The following is a 22,357-nucleotide window of genomic DNA, read 5'->3' as shown; positions in this document are numbered from 1 at the left end:
GTGCATTCAGAATGTGCAGAACATTCTTTTCTGGAGGTAGAGCTGCCTGTATTTTTTTTTAAGCATATCTACCAGATCTGCGCGTGCAGAGGTAAAACTAGTTCAGTAATAACAGACGGAGAGCATCTGTAAGCATCTCTTTTTGCCATTGTTACTGATGAACAATGGTTGATGTAATTACAGCGCGACTCTGACTGGATGCTCCATCTAGTGCCGTCAATCTCCGCCTCAGTCGCAAATCTTTGGATAACCAGTCAAGTTTACATTTTCTTAACCCTCATGCAATCTTACTCCCCTTGTCCTTTGGGTCAAAAATGACCTGCCCTAACAAAAGCCCCAAAATAAAGCAAATTAATTGGATTGTAAATCCCAAATCTATTTTGCATGTTGAAACAAGCTGACATTTATCACTTCAACTCAATTCAATTAACTGACCAGGGTTGGAAAAAAAATCATTTGTATTATGCCATTTAAATATCAAATTGTTCTCACACTGATGATGGCAAGCTACTGGATTGTAGCTACTGTGAGACTGCAGTTTTGCACCATCAGCCCTTCTGACCAATACCAGCAGGCGAGGCGGGCGGACCGAGAGTCGAACCGGAGAACTCCTACCGCCATCGCCCACATCAACTTACATGGTTTGCTGCAAACTGGAGAGATGAAATCAAGTCTGCTGCCGTCCTGCAACTTTGAAAAGCATCCCTCCTCCAACACACTGGATGGCTGGTTACCAGGCCTGTTCAGAGGTGAATGACTGCTGGTGAGAAAATTCAGCCATTTGATCCCTTTGGAGTAAGGAAGCGTCTAAAAGTTGCCGGATGGTAGATCTAGGTGAGTCCTGAAGTCGTTTGTTTGCACTGGATGTTGACACAATCTACTGCTATTTTGTGTCGCTCTGTTGCACAAAACCCCAGTAAAACAAACACACGTTTGTGGTTATTTTTGTGAAAGGTTTCAGCAGCTATGAATATTTTTGCAAGGTATTTCCGCTAAGTATCAAATTGCGTAAAAGTTTTTACTTATTTTTTTTTTTTAAGTACCACAACTTGCTGCATGATTTACATCTCAGCGCTCACCCAGTCCTGCTTTAAATTGCCTTAAGGCCTGTGGTGCACATGGCATGAATACAACTCTGGCACGTTTTGCACAGTCTTTGGCCAGATGTTTGGCCCCTGCAAAGGGAAACAAAGTGATCAAGTGCCTTCATTAGAGATATCTGCTTGCTCTAAACACAGAGACCTGTTGATGAGTGGAGAAAGCTGTTTGCAGTGCTTTACTTCTCTTCCTCAATCCCATCCCCCTCTTTTTTTTTTTTTTTTAAGTGTGTGCACATTCCACACGCCCCAATGCCTGTGTGCTCCAGACCGCAGTTAAGCAGTCCCTTCTGGAGTGTGTGATGGCATGTAACGCTGCCTCGGGCCATGCGAGATGCCTGCTCCCACTTAGAACCGAAGGCTGAGACATCATTAACAGAGCTGAGTTCAGTGAGACTGAGCCTCGGTGAAGGCTTGACCAAAGCTGTTCTTTTGAATTCACACTCAAATGATTAAAAAAAAAAAAAAAGTATTTCCCTCAAGGTTTTTTTCAGGAAGTGTTTTAATACTGTAAATCCTTTGATAAAGACGTATTGCATTCCAAGCAGGTCCAAATTTCCTCATCTAAATCCCAACAAGTGGGAAACAGGAATTGGTAAACAATCGCAGTTCAAAAGCAGAAAGGAGGATTATGAGTTCAGTAAAGTCACAAAAAGTAATATTATATTTGGTGCCAAACAACAGCAGGTTGATGTCATCGGTAAACCTGCCAAACTGAGCCTGTGTAATTAAGGCTTTAACAAATACCTAAAATAACATTACATGGGCAAATTGTTGTACTTGAGGAGAGGTTTAAGAACTACTATTCTTGATTTTAATGTGGGTTTTTAAATAAGCTGCTATGAATATTAATTAAAACTATCTCTCAGTAGATTTTGAAGCAGTTTTAACAGTTTGCTAATTACTAAGGTTTGCTAAGGTAGCTTGGACGCTACATATTTGCTGCAACAACCATGTTTCAAAGTGAAGATGATGTAATCAGGGCAATGTATAACATTACAATTATGAAATGCAATTGTATACATATAAATTAAATTCTTTTTTACATGCAGCACATTTGAGATCTTTATTTGGTGAAAGTTTTTTTTTTTTTTTTAATCAATATCGTTTTTTCCCCCCACTTTATATTTAAATCAAATCCAAATGAAATACACTGAAGTCTGTGCTTCTAATTGGACCAAATATAAAAACTCCAACAAACCAATTTTTTATCACTTAATTATTTGTGAAATAAATAAATGTTAGTAGGACATTTTTGATACACTTCATTTATTTGTTTTCTATGCTGGCTTTAGTGGTGCTGAAGCCTGCACATCTTAAAGCTTTTAGAAAGTAAAATCCAAATGGCAAGTCTATCACAGGATTAATGTAAGCAACCACAGGAAATCCAGCACACTGGAAAAACCATAAAAAACACCTAAATTTACCCATACTACATAAACATTTAGAAGTTTCTGGGAGGCAAATTAGAGACTATAAAGGCTCCCTATGTTTTTCGGGGGGAGGAGGGGTTGTGTGTGGAAAAAGTTTAGCCTGGCAATAAAATTGTTGGATAAAGTGACCTCGCTCAGCGAAAAGTGTAGAAAAGGCTTTGATAAATCTACATTACTGTTGCACGATATCCTTGAAATAAGCTAAAAAAAAAAAAATTAAAAAAAAACAAAGAAAGACGAAAAGAAATAAAGATTCTCAGAGACAGGCAGCTGTGGCAGAAAGAACGCAAAATACGCCCCAAAAAAAAAAAAGAGTTTGTTGTCTAATAAAAAAGATGCAGATGTGATCCGGCCAGGTAAAGAAAGTATTTTTCCAATTGTCTCAAAACCTTTTGGCAGTCAACTGCAGTACAGACATAATTATTTAAAAAGTACTTTATTTTAAAAAAATTTTTTAAAAAAGTATCCAAAGAAGAAACACGTTGAGCTACGGAGTTCAATATAAACAACTTTACATAGAAATATTCCTTTTTTATGTAAAAGGTGAGATTTGATTTTTGTTCAAAAATACACATTTCACTACATACTGCACATCATTTTGCTTGTGAACTGGATATTTACAGTGTTTGTGTGTCTATTCTAAATGGTTTTGTTCTTAACATATAAAGTTTATCGGTGACATTGTCGTTAAGTATGAAAGGATTGAATTCCTTTGTCGCTGCACTGTGGGTGGAAGCAGTTATTAATGGGAACAAATCTGTCTGACACAACATGGTTCTATGACATTGTATGATTTCCCAATTGAATTAAATATGACTAGAAACATTTTTGGGTCAATTTCAGCAGAAACACGAAGGTCTGATTCGTGTTGTCAGGTTCCTACTAAAAAGGAACCTGACAACACGAAGAAGGCCAAAAGATCAAGAAAAACCACACAAACCAATGATTGAAATAACATTTAAGAATAGATGAGGAACATCTATTGTGTGACATATTTCAGTCATAAAACCTCTTACCATTTAAAACCATAAAGTCATTTTAAGGCATCGAATCTCCAGTGGGTGAACCAAACTGAACAATAACGAACCTTCACAGGAGTGGCTGACCGGCCATAATTCTTGAGAGAAAACATGTCCGAGTCATCCAACCGAATACCTCTAAACAGTCTCTGAAGCACTTCAGGCTTCACTTTCTAACCTCAACGGAAGAGTTTCAGCACCAAATGGAAAAATATTCTGTGGTCTTATGAGAAAAAGAAAAATAATAATTTTTGCAAGTTGTGTATCCCGCTACCTCTGGTGTAAACTGACTCAGCATTTCTGACAGACATTAGTCAGGCATGGAGGGTGATAGTGTGATAGTCTGGGCCTACTTTGCCCCAGACTTGCAGAAATGAATAGAGCCAATAAGCCGCCCCACTTATGAACAAAAAACCTGCTTGACCTTGAACAGGCTTCGTGTGCTCAAACACACTCCAGTGTAGCTGAATTCTGCAAAAGAATAAAAAAATTCCTCCACACTGATACAAAAATAAAAACTGAAAAACGTAACTTCAAGCTGCAGCACAGACTTGAGGTTGTTGCACCCAAGATAGAGCAAACTGACAAATTTATGGTGCCAATTTCATTTTCTCAAAGGGAAAAGTTAGATTTAAATATTTCCTCTTAATTAATAAAATCAACTTTTTAAAAGGGCTTCTTGCAGTTACTTAGGTTGCCATTCTCTGATATAAACATTTTCTTTGTGATCCGAAACATGTAAATGTGATGTAAAAAACAACAACAACAACGACAAAACACAAAAAAACAAAACACTAGAAAACTTCCAGGGGAAATATTTTGTACGGCTCTGTATATTCAGTCCAATAATCCCTGCACTGGCAGACAGACAAATCAGTTACCATTCGACATCATAACCTTTCAAACAGTTCAAAGAAGCCACAAGTAATATATTTTTATAGTATTGATGGTATTTTAGTGAAAAAAAAAGGTCTATAAACAAAGTAATTTAAGAATGGCTCCTTCAACCATAACAGAAGAGCTGAAAGCTGAGCGCCTCGCCGATCCCTCACTTGAGTCTGTGATTGTCGCTCGAGGGTCTGGCGAGTTGGTCACACCACAGAAACGCCCTGCTGTGTGCTGTTAAGGGCCGTCACCACATCGGGTCTCTCGATGCGGTTTAGCGCCGAGCTCAGCAGTCCCAGAGTGGAGCCCTCTCTCTGGGCCCAGTTAGACAGGAGCGTGTGCGCGGGGGCCTCGCCGCGTCCGAACAGGTCCAGCTGTTCGGGTTCGTAGCCCAGCGCCGCACCCAGGTGCCTCCATCCACGGCCGCTTGCCTCCTGCAGGAGGCGCTCCACCTCCTCCTGTTTGTGCGGCGGCAAGTTGACGTACAGACGGTTGTCGAGCTTGCTGTCTCTCTTGGTACCTGTTTGGAAAACAAGCTTAATGAGCTCAAGGCTTGGTGGGACTCAAGAGCTGGCTGACGTCATGATGTTTGTTCCATGTTTAGAGTTCACTTTGAAACGTATATCACTGAGAGCCATGCATTAGCCCACGGCTGTGTTCTTTTTCTGCCCACCAGTGTTTATTCTTGTGCAGAAACTAATGTCATTCCCGCTTGTTTACGGCAGTCTGTCTGCTGATGTTTCCCTGATTTCTGCTTGTTTAGCTACACTTTGGTTGGATTTTGTTCCAGGGCTCATTACTCCTTAGTGCGTTTTGAGAGAGGTCACATTGTTTAATCGTCACCATGACAGACCTTGGACTTGAGGACTGCATTTATTGGCGGCCCTTGTAAAACAAACAAAAAAAGGAAAGATATATATATATATTTTTTTGTTTTTACTTTTAACAAAGCACCATAACTTCAAACGAGAAGTTTTAAGTTAAGCTGATCTAAATTTTTCATCTGGGCTTTGGATACACAGAGGTTGGTTTCTCCATATCACCGTTTAAAATAGGAAATACCCAAAAACATGCCACTTAAACAAGTCAGACGCCGTGAAGCATATATGACTCGTGCAGGTCAAGGGTCAGAAAAAGGGCAAGTGACATTTCTTCATGGTCTCTGACTGTAATTCAGTCTAGGCTTAAAAATGTCTGCAGTTGTAATTTCTGCTTTGTGTTTATTAGATAATATCTTACTATAATTCTTCAAAGCTATTATTACATTTGTTTCTTTCAATAGTAACATGAGAATTGGTGTGAAAAAGGCCAGTAATGTGTTACGTTACAGCAGTAATTAGAGGATGTGTGGTAGATCCTGCTCAACATGGGACAACAGTGACACATTTCTCTTGGAGGGAGTTGGACGCCCGAGACAATGGCACAACTTAGCTGAGGAATGTGATGCTAACAGCGTAAAGAGGAATCTGATAATCGTTTCCTCACCAGTAAATCATCTTTAACGCATGACCCAGTCAACCACTGAGTTCTCCAGCAATCATTACTGGAATGGTGTTTATAGTCCAGACCCATCCATAAAACTGACAAACTTTATGGAGAGTAGAAGAGTGAAACTTTTCTTTAGTTTGCCAAAAAAAAAAAAAAAAAAAAAAAGAAAAAGACTTCAAGATGCTTTTAATATATTCTGATCAATGAGAAACCAAACCTTTAGTCTAGTGGAAAACATAGTAGATAATGTTATACTTCAACAAAGACTTTATTGCATAGACAAAATATCTAAATAGATAATGTTTCCACAGTTAATCCCCAATATTCAGATTTAAATGAAGTTTTAAATGTATAACATGTTTGAATTTGATATTTAAAGTGCAAGTAGAACCTGGAATTCCACTAAACAACAACTTAAGTGATGACCTATAAAATAAACCTGCATGAACCTAACGGATTTCAGCCGACACACACAAATTCAGCACAGCTTTCGTTGGATTTAACACAATAGGCTGTTCAGCAAAGCACCAAAATAGTTTAAAAGTTGGTTTCGTAAACTCACTTATCAAAAATAATGTTTAGGCATTACATGGTCAGAAATTATGATTATTTTGACTTATTTTTAAATATATTTTGCTGTCTGTCATTGTGCCTAGAAAATTTCGTTCTCCATGAAAACTTTAGAGCGAACAGCTATCCTGGCCTTGGAATAAATATGGCACATTGACACTTGCCACATGTTGTACCTCCATTAACCACTAGAGCGCAGAAGACTCGTGTGGCATTTGATAGGGCAGGTTTTTAAGGAAAGATCTATTGCCACAGCAGATAGCTTGGAAGTGTATCCCACTAGGACTTTTCAGTAAGAGCTCAGAAGGAAGTGTATAAAAAATGTAAGCATTTGCAATTGTAGAATTACAATCTGTGTGTCTTCCTTGCCTTTACTGGGCTGGTTGTCCTGCAGGCTGTAAGAGTCCAGAAACACACCGCTGTCACTTTGGAGCTTTTCTCCTTCTGGAGACGTTGCCAGCTCTGCCACACGGGCCTTGGAGAGGGCCTTCTTCTGTTTGCACGACCTCCAACTGAGAAGAGTCCATGAAAGCAGTTTAAGTGTGCACATGCCCAACATGCTCACGTTAATACAGGACATGGACGCAGTACAAACTCACCATTTATAAGCCACATAAACCAACAAGCCCAGCACCACAGCAGCCAGGACAGACACGTAAACGAGAATGTTGTTGCTGCCGCCCTCATCCAGCGGTGTAAACTTGGACGGTCCCGGTGCGGGGCTGCCGCCTTCCTCCTCATTTTCCTCCATCACCGCCCCGTTGGGAATATTCACGACCCCATCGGTACCAGCAGGGCCGATGTGCAGCTTCTTATCTATCAGACATAAAGACGTCTCAAGAAGGAGCTGCACACATGCTCATCAGAACATATTTAGACCAGATGTGAAGATAACTTCTGTCACTCTGCTCCCCTGGGGATTTTAACCTTCCGTTGCCCCTATTTTTTAGCCGCCCTGCACTTTTACCTTTTTGGGATCAAACAGCACAAGATAAGGCACCGACCTGTGCAGGGTCAAAAGGGTCATGACAAATGGACTCTCAATGAGTACAGATGACCTTTGTCTTAGGGAGCAAGTGTAGCCCTTTGAGGGCAAGATCACTAGCAGTCAGGGTCAGCTGCCTCACTTTGCCTTCAGCAGCAGTTAACCTAAAGACCTGTCAACCTTTAATCAATTGGACGACAACACTAAAGTGAGCTTTTGGACTTCTCGTGTTTCTTTGTGTTGAGAAACTATGGAATCAGGTGCTGCCCACATGTTCAGAGACTCTGGTCCTGCAAATTCAATTTTAGGGAACTTGCACAACTAATGGTAACCCCGTTAAGTATGGGTAGTAAGTAAATATTTTTTTTCATTGGAGTCTTATGTTTTAGGTGACACAACTGTAGCTCAAATTGTCTCCAGTGAATCCTTCTGTCCTTTCATAAACTGGTCTGTTTTTGGGGATTTCATGTCAAATAGAAAAAAGTGGATTTCATCTCGTGATTTAATTATTCGCTTCCAGATATCAATCATTACTTAAAAGAAACTTAACTTTGCAATTCAGAGCCGTGAAATTGACCTCTGTCTCTCTAAGAAGTTCCTGCTCTTTCTGACACTCTGCCTCCAGCACATCAGCACAACAATGTTTCTCCATTATGTAATTTTCAATTGTTCTTAGGAGCGTTGGACTTGCAAATAGTTTGTATGAAGAGCTCTCTGGCCTCACAGTTCCACCAGGTGTTTTGGGAAAGTGTGAGGTAGGTTGGGGGGGTGGGGCTGCCTCACAAAGGAAAAATATCCCCTCTGCCATCTAAATAGCTTCACATGGCCAAGCGTTTATTCACCCCCGAATGGCTGCCAGGATTCTGTGATTTTACTGAGTGAATAACATTATGCCCAGATTCTTCCTTCAAAAGCTGTTTGCAAAACTACCAAATATATTAGATTTGTGTTTCAATAAGGAGAGTGTATTTGCATGAAAGCACTCACCCATGCAGAGTGTGTCAACGTTGTGCATACAGGATTGGATCTCCACTTCTTCATCAGAGCACTGACTGCAAGCCTGGCAGGGTTTGGTGTTGAGGTCCTCCTCTGAGAAGGTTCCCGGGCCACACTTCTGGCAAAGCGTGTCTCCTTGAGGACTGCACTCCCGGACGACCCCATGACCTAGCCTGCACTTAGAACAGGGTGCGCATAGAGCCAAGCCGCTCAGAAAGTAGAAGCCAGTGTCGCACTCGCATTGCGTGTCCTGGGTTGTCGAACAGGACGCCAGCGTGGGCACACCAAACGGACAGGGGCTGCATGGCAGGCAAGAGTTGAGGCCTTCGGATGGTGAAAATGTTCCTGGGAAAAGAGGTTTGAATGGATAATTAAGTGCATTCCAATTTTAAATACTGAAATGTTGCCATAAAATACAAAATAAGTTAATTTTAACTTCTTTCATTAAGTACTGTACATGCAGATGTTTGGGGGAAATAATATCATAGCAGGACAGCATTACTGATTCTTAGCAATTTTTTCTTTATGCATAAAGTCCAGGAAACCATTCTTTTTCTCCTTAGCTACACAAAAATTTTACGTTTCCAGTGCATATCTCAAAATATCTCTGCTTGGTGGATATGTGAAATTTTGGAAAAAAATGTTAATATCAGGTAATAAACAAGAAGCATCCTGTTGTACAAACAAATTGTCAGTGCTTACCTGGCAGACATGGTTGACATTTGGTATTTTCCTTCCCACACATTTTCTCCAATCCATAACCAGCTGGACACAAATTGCAACAATGTCCCGACTCGGTGTACTTCCCACTAGCACAACCCTTTCCAAGAGCAACCTAGAGAAAACATGAAGTGTAAAGATAAACTCACTGCTCTTCAGGAAAGAGCTACATATATTTCTTTACATGTTTTTGCCTATTAACTTTTGATCAAATCACAGAAACCCTGCATAATTTTTTCCTTCACAGGAAAACACGATTTCGTCATCTTTTTGCAAGCAAATCCCACTCTTCCCACCCTTTTGTGATCAAAGACACATGGAAAACGTCAAGCCTTTTTTTCGTTGTTCTTTTTGCAATCTTTCCATCTGACTCAGTTCACTCTCCAAGTGCTCTGACTTCTTATCTGTAAGTGGGTACTGGAGCGGCCCGGCTTATGATGTGACACAAACACAACAGTTTAGATGTTCTTCACAGCTTTCACAGAAGAGATTGCATCTGAGAGGATTGTTGAGTTTTACATTATTGCAGAAAAAAAATTACAAACATAGATATTACGGTGCCCTGTCAAAGTAGTCACACGCTGAAACATATCAACGATTCATCTTGTTATAAACTCAAACTTCAGTGTTTTATTTAAGTGTTTTTATGTAACAGACCAATGTGAAGTAGAGCCCATTGTGAAATTAAAGGAAATGGATGCAAGGTTTTCACAATGTTGTGTGAACAAAACTCAGAACAGTGTGTTACACATTTCTATTCAGCCAGACTAAGACAATACCTTGGCAAACCAAACTGGTCTACAATTGCAGCTGAACATTTCACAAGCGTCTTGCAAATTATCCAACAGATCATTTTAGATAATTCAAATGGCAAATATCTGTGAATAAGGATTTTGCTTTCCTGGGACAGATATTCAATGCAAAACTATTGTTCTGCATGTAGGATACTAGAAATGGTAGACACCTTGCTCCACACATTTGATGGCTTGTGATAAACTAAGTAGAACTTCATAATGCTTCTTTTCAATAAGGTATTTCTAACTGACACTCATTGCAGTCTGAGCTGTGGATTTCTGCATTTCCTCCATAGTTATGATCCTCCAGGTCTTTCTAATACTCCCCTCACTGCAAAAACACAAAATCCGACCACATTTGTCTTCCTAGTGCAAATATGAACACATGAATTAGTTAGTTAAGACAAAACTAAGTTAGTTAAGACAAAACTAAATTACAAGGAAAGAGTAGTGGCTCTTTAAAAGCAAATAATTCCTCAATATTGATGACAGGTAGTATCACTGGCAGGTTATTTCACTTATAAAATTTTAAATATGTCTTGCTCTAAGTGAAACAATCTGCCAGTGGAAGTAATACTTTTTAAATCAGTACTATAGAATTATTGACTTACAACAAGCTCCTGTATCTTGCTGAAAAGTTACTTGTAACTTAGTTTATTTCAAGTGTACTAAGATATTTGCCCCAGAAACTAGACCAAAATACCTGGTAGAATCTCATGCTGGCCATTAATTGGTAGTGAGTTAAGTCTTAACTCATAACGTCACAAAATCTATTACATCAATACCTTTGCAAAGCACTAAAGGTAATAGAAGCTAACAAATCAAGAGGAGCTTCTATTCTGTTTCCACTCAATCCAAATCCAAAGTGAAGGACACTTTTCACAGCCAGCGCATGTGAAAGGGGTGAGGGGGACGGGCCCAGCCTTTGCCAAGGGTGTCAGTGAACCAAAGCCACCCAGCATGAAAGTGTTCAGAGACACCTTTGAAGTCACCAAGCCCTCCAGGTGTGTCTGTGAAGATCAGCGTTTCACCAATAACCCCCCCGCCTCTGCAGCCTCAATGCAACGGCATCTTAAATATGCACAAGGCGACTGGCCTTCTCCGCCCAGGGGCCTGACAAGAACAAACCGAGCAAACAGATGTCTAACAACTAACCTCCTGCTAAGGGGAAAAGCAACATCTAAACTGCCCGATGATGATTTCTTTCTTTGTCTCTGAAGTCTGCCAAGAAGCTCAAGGGGAGCATGTGTGGACCTGTAGGGCCTCCATTAAAACCCCACCAGCAACGCCCCCCCCCCACACACACAGAGTGCTTTGCTCCCAGTCAGAAAACACTCAAATGTTCCATGCTGATACTACAGCTTTGAATCTGGGCTCACATCGTTCCAACAACAGTCAGTCAGACTGCGGTGCTTTATGGTGGAGCCGATGATATCTGAACGCCAGCCGCAGGGCCCAGATCAGAGGAATTATGGTATCAGGACGGTTGGACCCAGCAGGAATAAACCAGTCTGGAGTTAGCACACACAGTGGACTTACAGCAAACCTAAAAAAGCATCACAGCTGGTCCTCTTTTATGTGACAGATGAGGCTATTCTCCAAACACTAGTCAACCTCTTTAGAGCCTAAACTTTGCTTTGGTAAATATTTGATGATGGTGGCCCTGCTTTATTTTTACCTACAGCTTGGATTTCTAATTTTACAGTCGTTCCGAACCTGAGCCGGTTCACCTCTGCCAGCCGGGGCTGTAAAACGGGACAGCAACTCAGCTGAAAACTGGAAAATTTGACACTTCTCAAAGAGAGGCTCTGGGTGCAATGGCAGATTCAATCCATGACACACTGGAGGGGAGTGACAGAATCTGTCATCTTCACAAGGCTAAGCATTACTATGTAGGGACAATATTTAAGATACATGAGAAATTATCAGAGGCATGCAATAAAACTGGCAGTCGCAAAAACCTGGTTCAGCCTTGCTTTAAAAATTCTTGTGAAATGACCCTAAAAGGGCAACAAAAACAGCCCTGAGTTCATGTCCTTGCAGAAATATGAAGCTTTATCTCATTTTTCTTTCTTTAATAAATTATCGCTGGATGCCGAGAGAAATTTCAACATTTTACCATAAACCAGGAAGCCGCCTGAACACCAATACATATGAGTCATTTATCCTCCATTTATGAATACAGCAACATGGATATGTAAGTCATGTGAGGAGTGTGAGGGGATCTACTGGTGACATAAACTATTATTCCTTCAGAAGAGCATGCAATGTTCTCTAGCATGCAATCACAGCTTCCAGCTTCAATAGTCACACCTACTGAGACACTGATGAGTAAAGCTCCTATTACAGAGCTGCAAATATAATTCCTGTCACATGAACAACTTGCAATTTTTGTGCAATTGTCAGAAAATATTGAGTTCCAGAAACATTTTTTGGAACTCAAAGCAAATTTCCAGACAGACAAGCAAATAAAGAGCTCAACAAATGACATTAAATAGTAGTCTTAATAATTAAAGATATGAATATATGAGAAAAATATTTTTCTCAATGTAGTATGTATCATACTACAACTTCCTTTCAGAGTACCAGACTTTATTCAAAGCTTCTGAAGGTCTTTCAAAGTCTCTCAGTGGCCTTTTCACTCATTTTCAGTCCGAAATCCAAAAAAAAAAAACTTTCACAGGAATATTTTCCCTCATTTCTCAGGCTTCCCAGCTCTAACCAGTAAAACAGAGCAGTGGGTGCTTCATGAAAATCAGTTAAAATGGATGTTAACATTCGTCAAAGTACAAAAGCAGCTGGTTATGTTATTATAGACAACTTCCATGTCTTCTCAATTTTTCAAATTCTATCCTTAATTTTTTTATTTTTATTTAAAAGTATAGGAGGCTGCAGTTATTTTCAAACAGGCATTTCAAATTAAGGAACCTATTTGAAATTATACCGAAAGTGGATTATTTGTCATATTTCTCCACGACATGATTTGCAGATATTGTTTATCTGTTCATTGTTTGTTGTAACTTTGACTCTTCTTCTCATGTTCTTCACATGTTCCCTTTGTAATTTTTCAAGCACATGCCTTCCAGGTCAGGTACGAAATATGTGCAAAGGTTATGTGAAAAAAGTAGCAAAAACTCTTCGAGGAACTTTTTTCTCAAAGCATTTTTAATATCTGCCTTTGGGGAAGTATATGGTAAAATATGAAAGCAACTTACTTTTAGGGGACAGGCTTACTGTGTCGCTACAAGACTTTGTCATTATCTTCATAAATTAACTGGTCACGACCCCTCAGAGGATTTTTTTCTCTTATCTGCTGAATCTGGGCTCTAAAATCTGAAGGAAAGGGAGCCGCAGTTGCTTCTGCCATTAAGGCAGTAAGCTTCAATCTGACGGGATTCCCCAGTGAGACCAGACGGACCACCATGGAGAGCTGCTTTCAATGGGCCTCTCAACTCCACGGCTGCCCGAGTCACTCAGTCAACGCGGATCAGACGCACACACTAACACACACACACATCGCCTTCTTAGTGCGTTAAAAATGTCCTGAACCCTTTCTGAAGCGAGAAGGCCCGGAGTCTCAACATCTAATCTGATCCGCGGAAAAACAGAGTCACAAAAGGATGCTCTCCCCCTTGTGAAAACGTTGATCCATAAGAATTTAAAATCCGACTGAAGGTTTGGGAGCCAAGACAGCGTGGGCCGAGGCAGACTTCAGCAAATCTGCACGGGTTTCTCTCAGGATTTACATTTTTTTATCTTGGAAAAGAAATCACAGACGACCAAAGGCAGCATCGATAACAAACATGACTGTTAATTACAAGCTTCAACTATATTGAGAGACTCTATGAGTTAAAATGATGTTTATTCCTCCCAGCTGTATGAAAAAACCCAGGTTGACATTAGAGACTTTCATTTCCCGCTTTTTCTTTCACATTTTCACTTGGAATAGCCGTAATCCGCGGATGCAACGAGACGATTTAATCCAACAACTTTCTGCATCTGCGCTAAGTCGTCTAATGGGGAAAGAGAGCATCATGTGACAAGATGTGCATTTTCCAGATGAGAAGCAACATCTTAGATTTCACACATGCTCTTTGTTGACACCTTCCCCTCAAATCTCAGAGATATCCATCGTCTTAAAAAGGTGAGGTGTTATCTAAATACTTAGATCTAACAAAAGTTCTGTGACTGTGAAGAGCAAGTCTAGACAGGATCTCCAGCGCTGTGAGGCTTGGACGAAAATGAGAGTCAGACTATTGTCTGCTGCAGCAAAGGAAGGGGCTTTCTATTCACCATGATCCTGGTTTTTTAATAAGCCATCAAAACAACACCCAAACTATAATTTCTTCATAAAACAGATCATTTACTTTGTTTGTGGTGGATAATCTTGGAAAAGTGCCCTTGTGTTTTGGCTTTTAGTGCCTCAGCACAATGGCGGCCTCTGGGTTGGAAATGATAACCATCGTCCCAATTCAAACACACAACATCGATAAAAAGATTTTCACACGTTTGCAGGATGATCTCTAACCATAGGGCTCTCCAGATTCTGAGGCGTTGCATTAGCAAACTAAGCAGGCGCTTAAAGCCTGGAAACCCACAGGGGGCGCTCTAGAGCAGCAGAATTTAAGATTTTGTTTTATCCCCAGTGAAAAATCAGCAGAGGGCTCTTTTCTTCCCACCCTTCTCTAATTTGAACTTTTCCCATTTCATTTGGTTTCTAACCAGATGTTTCTGGGTACAACATGGAGCCATCTACCATGAGTCATTTCCTACAGACTGAGTGTACATTTCAGACATGCTTTGACAACCAACGATTTAAAGTAACTTCATATAATCTGCTCATAGTCTGGTAAAGGAAATGTGGTTTTCAGACTCACAAATCACATCGACCAGCAAGGCGGTTGCTCAGGGTTACAGTAATTTGGAATGCATGGAAACACAAAGTTTTCAGAAAACAATATTAAAATAAATTAGATTTGATGCTTATCTCAACCAAAAAAAAAATGAACATAAAACTGATATGCAAAGGCTTGAATTCATGATTTGCTTAATGCAAATGCAAATAAGAGCGAACAAATGATAAATAGGCACAAAGTAGAGGAACGATATTGCAAAAGGGAAAACTGACCTGAAACCACCAGCTGTTATCATGCAAAATAAACAGTGTCGCCTGTAAGGACTTTCCCCTGCTAAATATTTTCTTTTAGAATAAATAAATATTTTAGAAGTATCCCAGTCTGTACCTCGACAATGCACTACATATGTCTACATTGCTGAAGAGAAATTGCTACTGCAATAGTTATGCAAAAATGATCGTGATTTAACATTTAGAGATGTATGACGCAACAGGAGATTTTAGCTGAGCTGTGGTGACTGGAAGAGACCAAAATCAAATTCCTCCTATAGTCCAAAAGAATTTTAGTAACTAGCCTCTGAAATAAGGTATAAATTAATGAAATAAAAGCAGCTGCTTAACACCTCAAAACCTTTAGGGGGCATCCAAGAGTAAAAGTCAGTTTTGCAAAGGCATAATTGCTTTAGGAGTGGTGATAGATCAATGGTGGGGGCTAACTTTGGTCTTTCACTTATTGCTTACTTTTGCATTGTCACATTAGTCTGGCAAGATAATCTGACTTTATATATATATATATATATATATATATATATATATATATAATATATATATATATATATATATATATATATATATATATATACACACAGATTGTTAAATGAGTTGCACAATGCATAAACACATAAACATGGATGATGTTGATAAAGACTCCAGCCAAGCTGTGGTGAAGTTAGGGAGAAAATGTTTGGGGGCCTTAAAGAATCTTGGACCGGCTCTGCATGCAGATGTGAAGCATGTTGCACTTGAACCCCTGCAGGGAACCAAACACACCATATGACGTTCATCTTTCTATTAATATTTGGCAACAATAGCGCAACATACAGAGCCTGTGCCATCCATATGGCTCTGCGGCGTGAAACAGAAACCCTGTGGGAACAATGGTGCGCTCCAATCTGGGTGGGATCGCTTTACAAAAACGCCTCAGGTTTATATCAGGATAATATTCTCATTACGAATCAGAAGAGAGACACACACCAAAAAATCTTTGTCAAAGAAGAACATGCAGATTTATTTGGTCTTTTGCTTACTTTCAGCAGCAGAACCGCAGAGATGACGATCAATCTCATGTTTCCAGTCTCCGCAGGTCTCTTCGTCTCCGATCACCGCGGCGCGTCTCCGCGTCGCACCAGAGCTGCTTTCTGCCTCCGGCGCTCAACGAGCGGCTCGAAGCGGCCAGAAACCTCCGCAGCGCAAGAACTGATTAAAACACAACACGAACGAGCCGGTTCCGCCTCTCCGTCATGGACCTGCAAAAGTTTGCTCTCACGCACAAAGAAAAAAAAAGAGAAAGAAATAGCGACTTCCAGATGCGTAAAAAAAAGAAAAAGAAAAAGAAAGAAAGCAAAAACCCGTAGATGTAATCCAGGGGAAACAGAGAGAGGTTTCTTTCAGCTCATTCCTCCGTGGCAACAGAGTCTCTCTGTCTCGGGCTGCGGGATGTGCGTTTGCAGCTTTCTTCTCTCCTGCAGCTTTGCAACAGATGAGGCAGAGGGGCAAAAGAAGAAGAAGAAAGAAAGAAAGAAAAAAACTGCACCAGGACTTTTCTCCTCCCATCTCCTCAGCTTTCAGCCGCGCTCCCTGATTGGCTGCATCACTGAGACGCGGCGAAGGGACTCCTCGGATCTCATTAACTTTAACAGCACAGGATGTCTGACTCTTGTCAATTGTTGGATTGAAGGCCAATTGTTAAATGCGTGCATCCCCGGCGGAAGTAAATTGAATAAATATGAGGTAAATTTTACCCAATTTCTTTAAGTATTTTATATATTTTTTGTTCAGTGACATTATACTCGATATATGGAATTGAATATACCCCAAAAGAGTCAATGCAAATTGTTACCTCAGATTTATTAGGTCAATTCTATAGATTAGTTTTTACAGTGTGGACTCTTTTACTTACAGCCATGCTTTGGGGAGCTGCAGATGATTTCACAAGTCTGTGGGCGATCTTGTAGTGTTCCACACTGCACAATGTAAAATGCTCTTTCATTATTTTTTACTTTGTATGTCCTGTCAAGTTACAACTTCAGGACAAAATTCCCTTGGATGTGATGTTGCAGGTTAAAGCAAAGCAAAGGAACGGAGGAACTGAACAGGATTTTCCACATTTTTACCCTCGGCTGCTCCCAAAACTGGGAAACTTTCACCACGAGCTTGTATTTAACCACCTTATCCATGAAGCCAACAGTTTCATAAATACAGTTCAACTGTGTGCAATTTAATCTCAATAAATGTGAATCTGCAATTGTAAATAGAAAACAATAAGATACACAAACACGTGGAAGAAATTGCTCTGGTCAAGTTAATAATTGGACGTTTATGTAAAAACTGCGCGTGGTGGAAACGCAGCACTGTGAGTGCAGCGATGGCAGCATCCTGCTGTGGGGATGTTTGAGCACAGCTAGTGTAAAGATGGATGTAAATACAACTCATGAAGAAATCCTGTTAGTAGCTGCAAAAGAAACTTACAGCCAGAGTGGTCATGGATAAGTTTAGACGAAACCGTCTTCATGTGCTGGGATAGTTCAGTCAAATCATAATTTTTGAAAAGCGAGACATTTTTGCTGCATTTTTGCAGTGAAACTTGGTTCTGCAGATTAATAACTTCGAGGGGATGTCATTAGTAAGAACATTTTGAAATCCGTTAATTACTTACTTTCTGCTTTACCTTTGACTTGTAAAAACTACTATAACCCTCTAATTCCCAAAATATCCTCTACTAAAAAGCATGCTTCCCTTCCATATTTTCAGGATTTAAGCTTCGCAGTAAATGTCCGTCTTCTGGTAAAACCTCTCATTGGTTGGAGGGGTTGGGTCATTGCTTTACAACCCCTACAGGCGTTCTTACACACAGCTGTGACCTGCTGTTATCTCACACAAAGAGGAACACGTGAATAACACAAGATGCTCCCGGGGACCGCAGCAATGTTTGATCTTAGCAATTCAAAAGATTAGAAAGCAACGCAGGATGAATTACACACCTTGTAAATTCTGGTGAGTGCATCCCAGGGGGTCAGAAGGACTTCAGAGAAAAAAAACAAATGTGGGGGAAGATCTCTCAGACACAATATGACCAAAGCTTCAAAGCGAACTCATGGAAGAGAAGAGAGCAAGAGGATGTTTCCGCTTGCATAAGAACGCTGAGGGGAGTTGAACTCACATCAACGGGAGCTGGTTTCTTCAACACAACAGGTGAATTTAGCTTTTCTTAAAACGTGTGCTGAGAAGTGAAGATTTCTGCAACGCATCCAAGGTTGAAACTTTTAATACCATGGCTTATCCAAAAAAACTTTAAAAAACGCAAAGATAAAGACAATATCCAGAGGGGATGTGATGCAACGGCAGACTTTTTTTTTGAGTGATCCTGTTGACTTCAGGAAAGCAGAATGGGGAAAAAAAGCCCAACATACAGACTCTGGTGTATTTCCATGAGGCAACAGACCTCAAACTGAAAAAAGGTCGCAGGGTTCAGCAAAGCCAATCTGGACATTTTTCTCAAGTTGAATAGAAAATAAAAATCTCGAGGTAAAACCTGAGAAAGATTTAACTCAGATGAGACGTGAAATCCTAACTTGTGAACCGTGTTCTATGATTGTCTAAATAAAAATGAAATTTAATGTATTTTAACCCTTTCCTTTTCCAAGTACCCAAACTTTAACTGGGCCTTCATCAGTATTTCTGTAAGATTTTTCTGGCTGCTTTTAATTTAACCTACACACCCTGACATATGAGGCTTTGAAGAAAAGATAGCAAAACTTAAGGCCTGTCACAAAGTTACAATTTATATTCTAAAAAAGCATATTTTAGCACCATCAACATCATCAGAAGGATGATGCACCTCCCAGGTCTTTAACTGTAAATAAAGAAGTGAAAAAGTTACAAGACCATTTTGGGCTTTCAAGAAATGAAAAATGTTTAGCACAGCTCTTTGTGTTTGAAAAGTAGAACTTAAGATGACTCTCACTGTCACATTTAAAGAAATGATCCAGTTCTCAAGAATCTAATTTTACTCTGAAACCACAGGAAAACAAACAAGCAATTGACAATCAGAAATTCACATAAATAAGCAATTCCTGTCTTTATCATCTAATGTCGTATATGTGTGTGTGAGCTGATAAGATTGTTGCGAGAAGAAAAAAAAACAAACAATTTCAACCGTGACCGACTAAAGACCAAGAGACTAAATAATGATATTTAACTGGAGCTCCTAACTGGAGTTATCTGATGAACTAAAGTCCTTGATAGAAAAACAACCTCACCATAATAAAGGTCAAAACAGTGATAAAGTGAAAATGTCTGTAAAAACGCTTAAAATGTTTATTTAAGAATCACAACTTTTCACGTAAGTACATTTATACTGTCCACTTCATAAACAATGATTGCACAACTGGCTCTGTATTTACAGATGCTAACTATAAAATTTTTTGATCAGTAATCTGTTGCCTCAGGTTTTCTGGGGATATACATATGATATTTGACACACGGCTGATTTCTTTAACTAAATGTTCCAAATAGGAAGGACAAAAAAACAACAACACGCCATTTCAACGAGAGCATGTCTGCGCTGATCATCGCAAGTCAGGAAATGATTTCCTATTTCTAAAGTCAGGACTGTGACAAACAAGACTGGTTGAGGACCCAAGTTTATCTTACCAAAGGTGAAAAACGCCTCTAAATTTCACTGCGTCAAAGAATCACATGTGTGTTTTAGGGTCGCCAGGCGCTGTCTGCCCAAACTATCACTCACTTAACCCTGTAGAGTTTGATAAATGCAACTGGAAAATTTCACGACACTGCATCCTTTAGTATTTTATTACATTCATCCCCTCAGCCTGCCCTCTGGTCTGGAGCAGCGGGCCGGGTGGGAGAGGGGAAGGCTGCTGGATCAAAGAAAAACATGGGACTGAGAGAGAGGTGTCAATCCGTCCCCCTCCTCTGTCAGGGTGAGCACACAGACCCTCCTAATGCTTGACAGGGGGTCTAGTTTTACCACCCACTTCTGCTCCCCCATCCCGCCCTCCCCCCACTGCAAATTGTTCCCCCACGGAGGCGTTTATGGGAAGGCCGACAGGATGTTCGGCCCATCAGGAGATCAAAGCCCCCCACTTCCACTCGGTGCACTGCTCCCCGTGACCTTTTCAACTCCAGCAAGGCTTACAAAAATCACAGACACATGCAAAGCTGTGATTACAGTAGAGAAGCTGGATGATCTGTGATTGTGGCAGCGGGATCAGTTTCCTCGTCCTCATGTAGCTCAAATAAAGGCTCAATTTGGAGTAACAGCAGTCTTCCTCAGGCAATCCGCAGAAGAGTGGTATTAAGTATCAATGCCACAGTCACTGCCTGTTTTTAAACACAGTTTGCACAGAAAGAGGGAAACTTGGTTGAAGTGAAGACATCTTTGAATTAAGATAAGGTAGTATGGGTTTTGATAAATGAAACTCATTTATCAGCATGTTCCAGAGGCAAGACCTCATGGACTGTAAACAACAAATATCAAATAAACTTGGTTTAAACGGTCTCTGTTTTCAATCTCGGATGGTTATTTAAAACACACACACACACGCACACGCACACACACACACACACACACACACACCCACACACACACACACACACACACACACACACACACACACAGTCCACTGTAAAAGTATTCACTCCCACTGAACTTCTCCACACTTCTTTTTCACATTATGACCACAAACCTTAGTGCGTTTTAGTGGGATTTTACGTGATGGACCGACACAAAGAAGCACACAGCTGTGAGGTGAAAGGAAAATTATGGTTGTCAAAAATGTATCCAAATAAAAATCTAAAAAGATTGGCGGACATTGTATTCAGCTCCGCTGAGTCAGCAGTGTACTGTAACTACAGCTTCCAGAGTTTTGGGATACATTTTTGCAAATGTGCTCAAGCTCTGTAAGATTAGCTGGGCAGTCATTTTAAAGTACTGCTACAGATTTTCTATTAGGTTTATGTCAAGGTAATTCTAACATATTAACATGTTTTAATCTAAATGAATAGATTATAACTCTAAAAGCCTCAGGTTTTCTGCTTTTAACACCACTTTCTTCATATTTTCAGTATCTCCTACACATCTTGTGTTGAAGTTTTAATCAAACTTCTTTCAATACTGACTTTTTTTTTTTGGTTTGTTTTTTTTGCCACTCTTTCTTTCGATCAATCAACTCTCCCACCTGAGCTTTGGTGCCCTGTAGCTCCACTAAAGTCACCACAGGATTCTTGGATGGCTTTCTGACCAATGCTGCCCTTGCATGGCCTGTTGTTTCAGACGGATGGCCCCCTTTCAGTAGGTTTGCAGTTCTGCCATGTCCTAATGCTGGAGCTGCTTGAGATGCAATAAACTTGAGGTTCTGTTTTATGACCAAACCCTGTTCTAAACTCCCCCACACGTTTATTCCTGATCCGTTTCAGGTGCTTCTTGGTCTTAATGTTTTACGTTAACCAGGTTTCTCGGGCTAAACGTCTGGAGCCGTTGCAAGACGGCTGCATTCGTAACGAGGTTAAATCACACACATGCGACATCTTCCTCCCATTTAACAATTACCTTGTGTTGCTCTGTCTGAAAACAGAAAGTTGGGGCACCGCGTAGCTCAGTGGCAGAGCAGCCGCACCAGATGTGGAGGCTATACTTTAGGCAGATGTTTCTGGTTTGATTGCTGACCCCGGCTCACCTTCTGCACGTCTTCCTCTAGCCTCCTCCCCCGCAGATAGGCTGCTAATATTTTGCCACAAAGATTTTGTGGCCCTAGATCACTAGTGGCACAAATGAATAATAATAGAAAATAAGTAAAATAAAAACACACCTGAAGGTTTGTGGCTGTAGCGTGACAAAATGTTAAGAACTTAAAGGATGTGAATACTTTTCAAGGCACTATAATTTTCAGCTGTAGGTTGTTTTCTTAATGCATCTTCCTTTGTGTTTTTGTGAAAACGGGAGCTAATTTGCGTGCTTTTCTTTTTCCACCAACAAGACAATGAAAGAAAGAAATAAAAACAGACAGGAAGCAAATTCCCCCACAGTTCCCTCACGGACTGTTTAACTTGCTGCAGAGTCTTCACGCCACTCCTTAGACGTTCTTCCACTGCAACAGCAACAGAGGCGAGTAACTTCACACGGATAATGGTTTACTCATGGCTTCATTCAGATCATCTCTTCCACATCTGAGTCACAACGAAGCAGAAAAAGTGTCACATCTTACTGTGAAATCG

At 40.3% G+C, this 22,357-nt stretch overlaps 1 protein-coding gene across 1 annotated transcript; it reads right to left on the bottom strand.

Moving 5' to 3' along the window:
* Positions 1-2,949: 2,949 nt before the first annotated feature.
* Positions 2,950-16,817, bottom strand: nradd (neurotrophin receptor associated death domain). Its single transcript, XM_055048197.1, has 6 exons — positions 16,150-16,817; positions 9,176-9,308; positions 8,465-8,818; positions 7,092-7,308; positions 6,862-7,004; positions 2,950-4,954 (listed from the first exon to the last, which is right to left on the bottom strand). Exons 1-6 carry the CDS (start codon positions 16,186-16,188, stop codon positions 4,641-4,643), a joined length of 1,200 nt encoding a protein of 399 aa, XP_054904172.1. The 5' UTR covers positions 16,189-16,817; the 3' UTR covers positions 2,950-4,640.
* Positions 16,818-22,357: the final 5,540 nt, after the last annotated feature.

Source organism: Poeciliopsis prolifica, unplaced genomic scaffold (genome assembly GCF_027474105.1).
Source record: "Poeciliopsis prolifica strain line A6 unplaced genomic scaffold, Auburn_PproV2 SCAFFOLD026, whole genome shotgun sequence".
Taxonomy (NCBI): Eukaryota; Metazoa; Chordata; class Actinopteri; order Cyprinodontiformes; family Poeciliidae; genus Poeciliopsis; species Poeciliopsis prolifica.
This window is presented reverse-complemented; position numbering and strand designations above follow the sequence as displayed.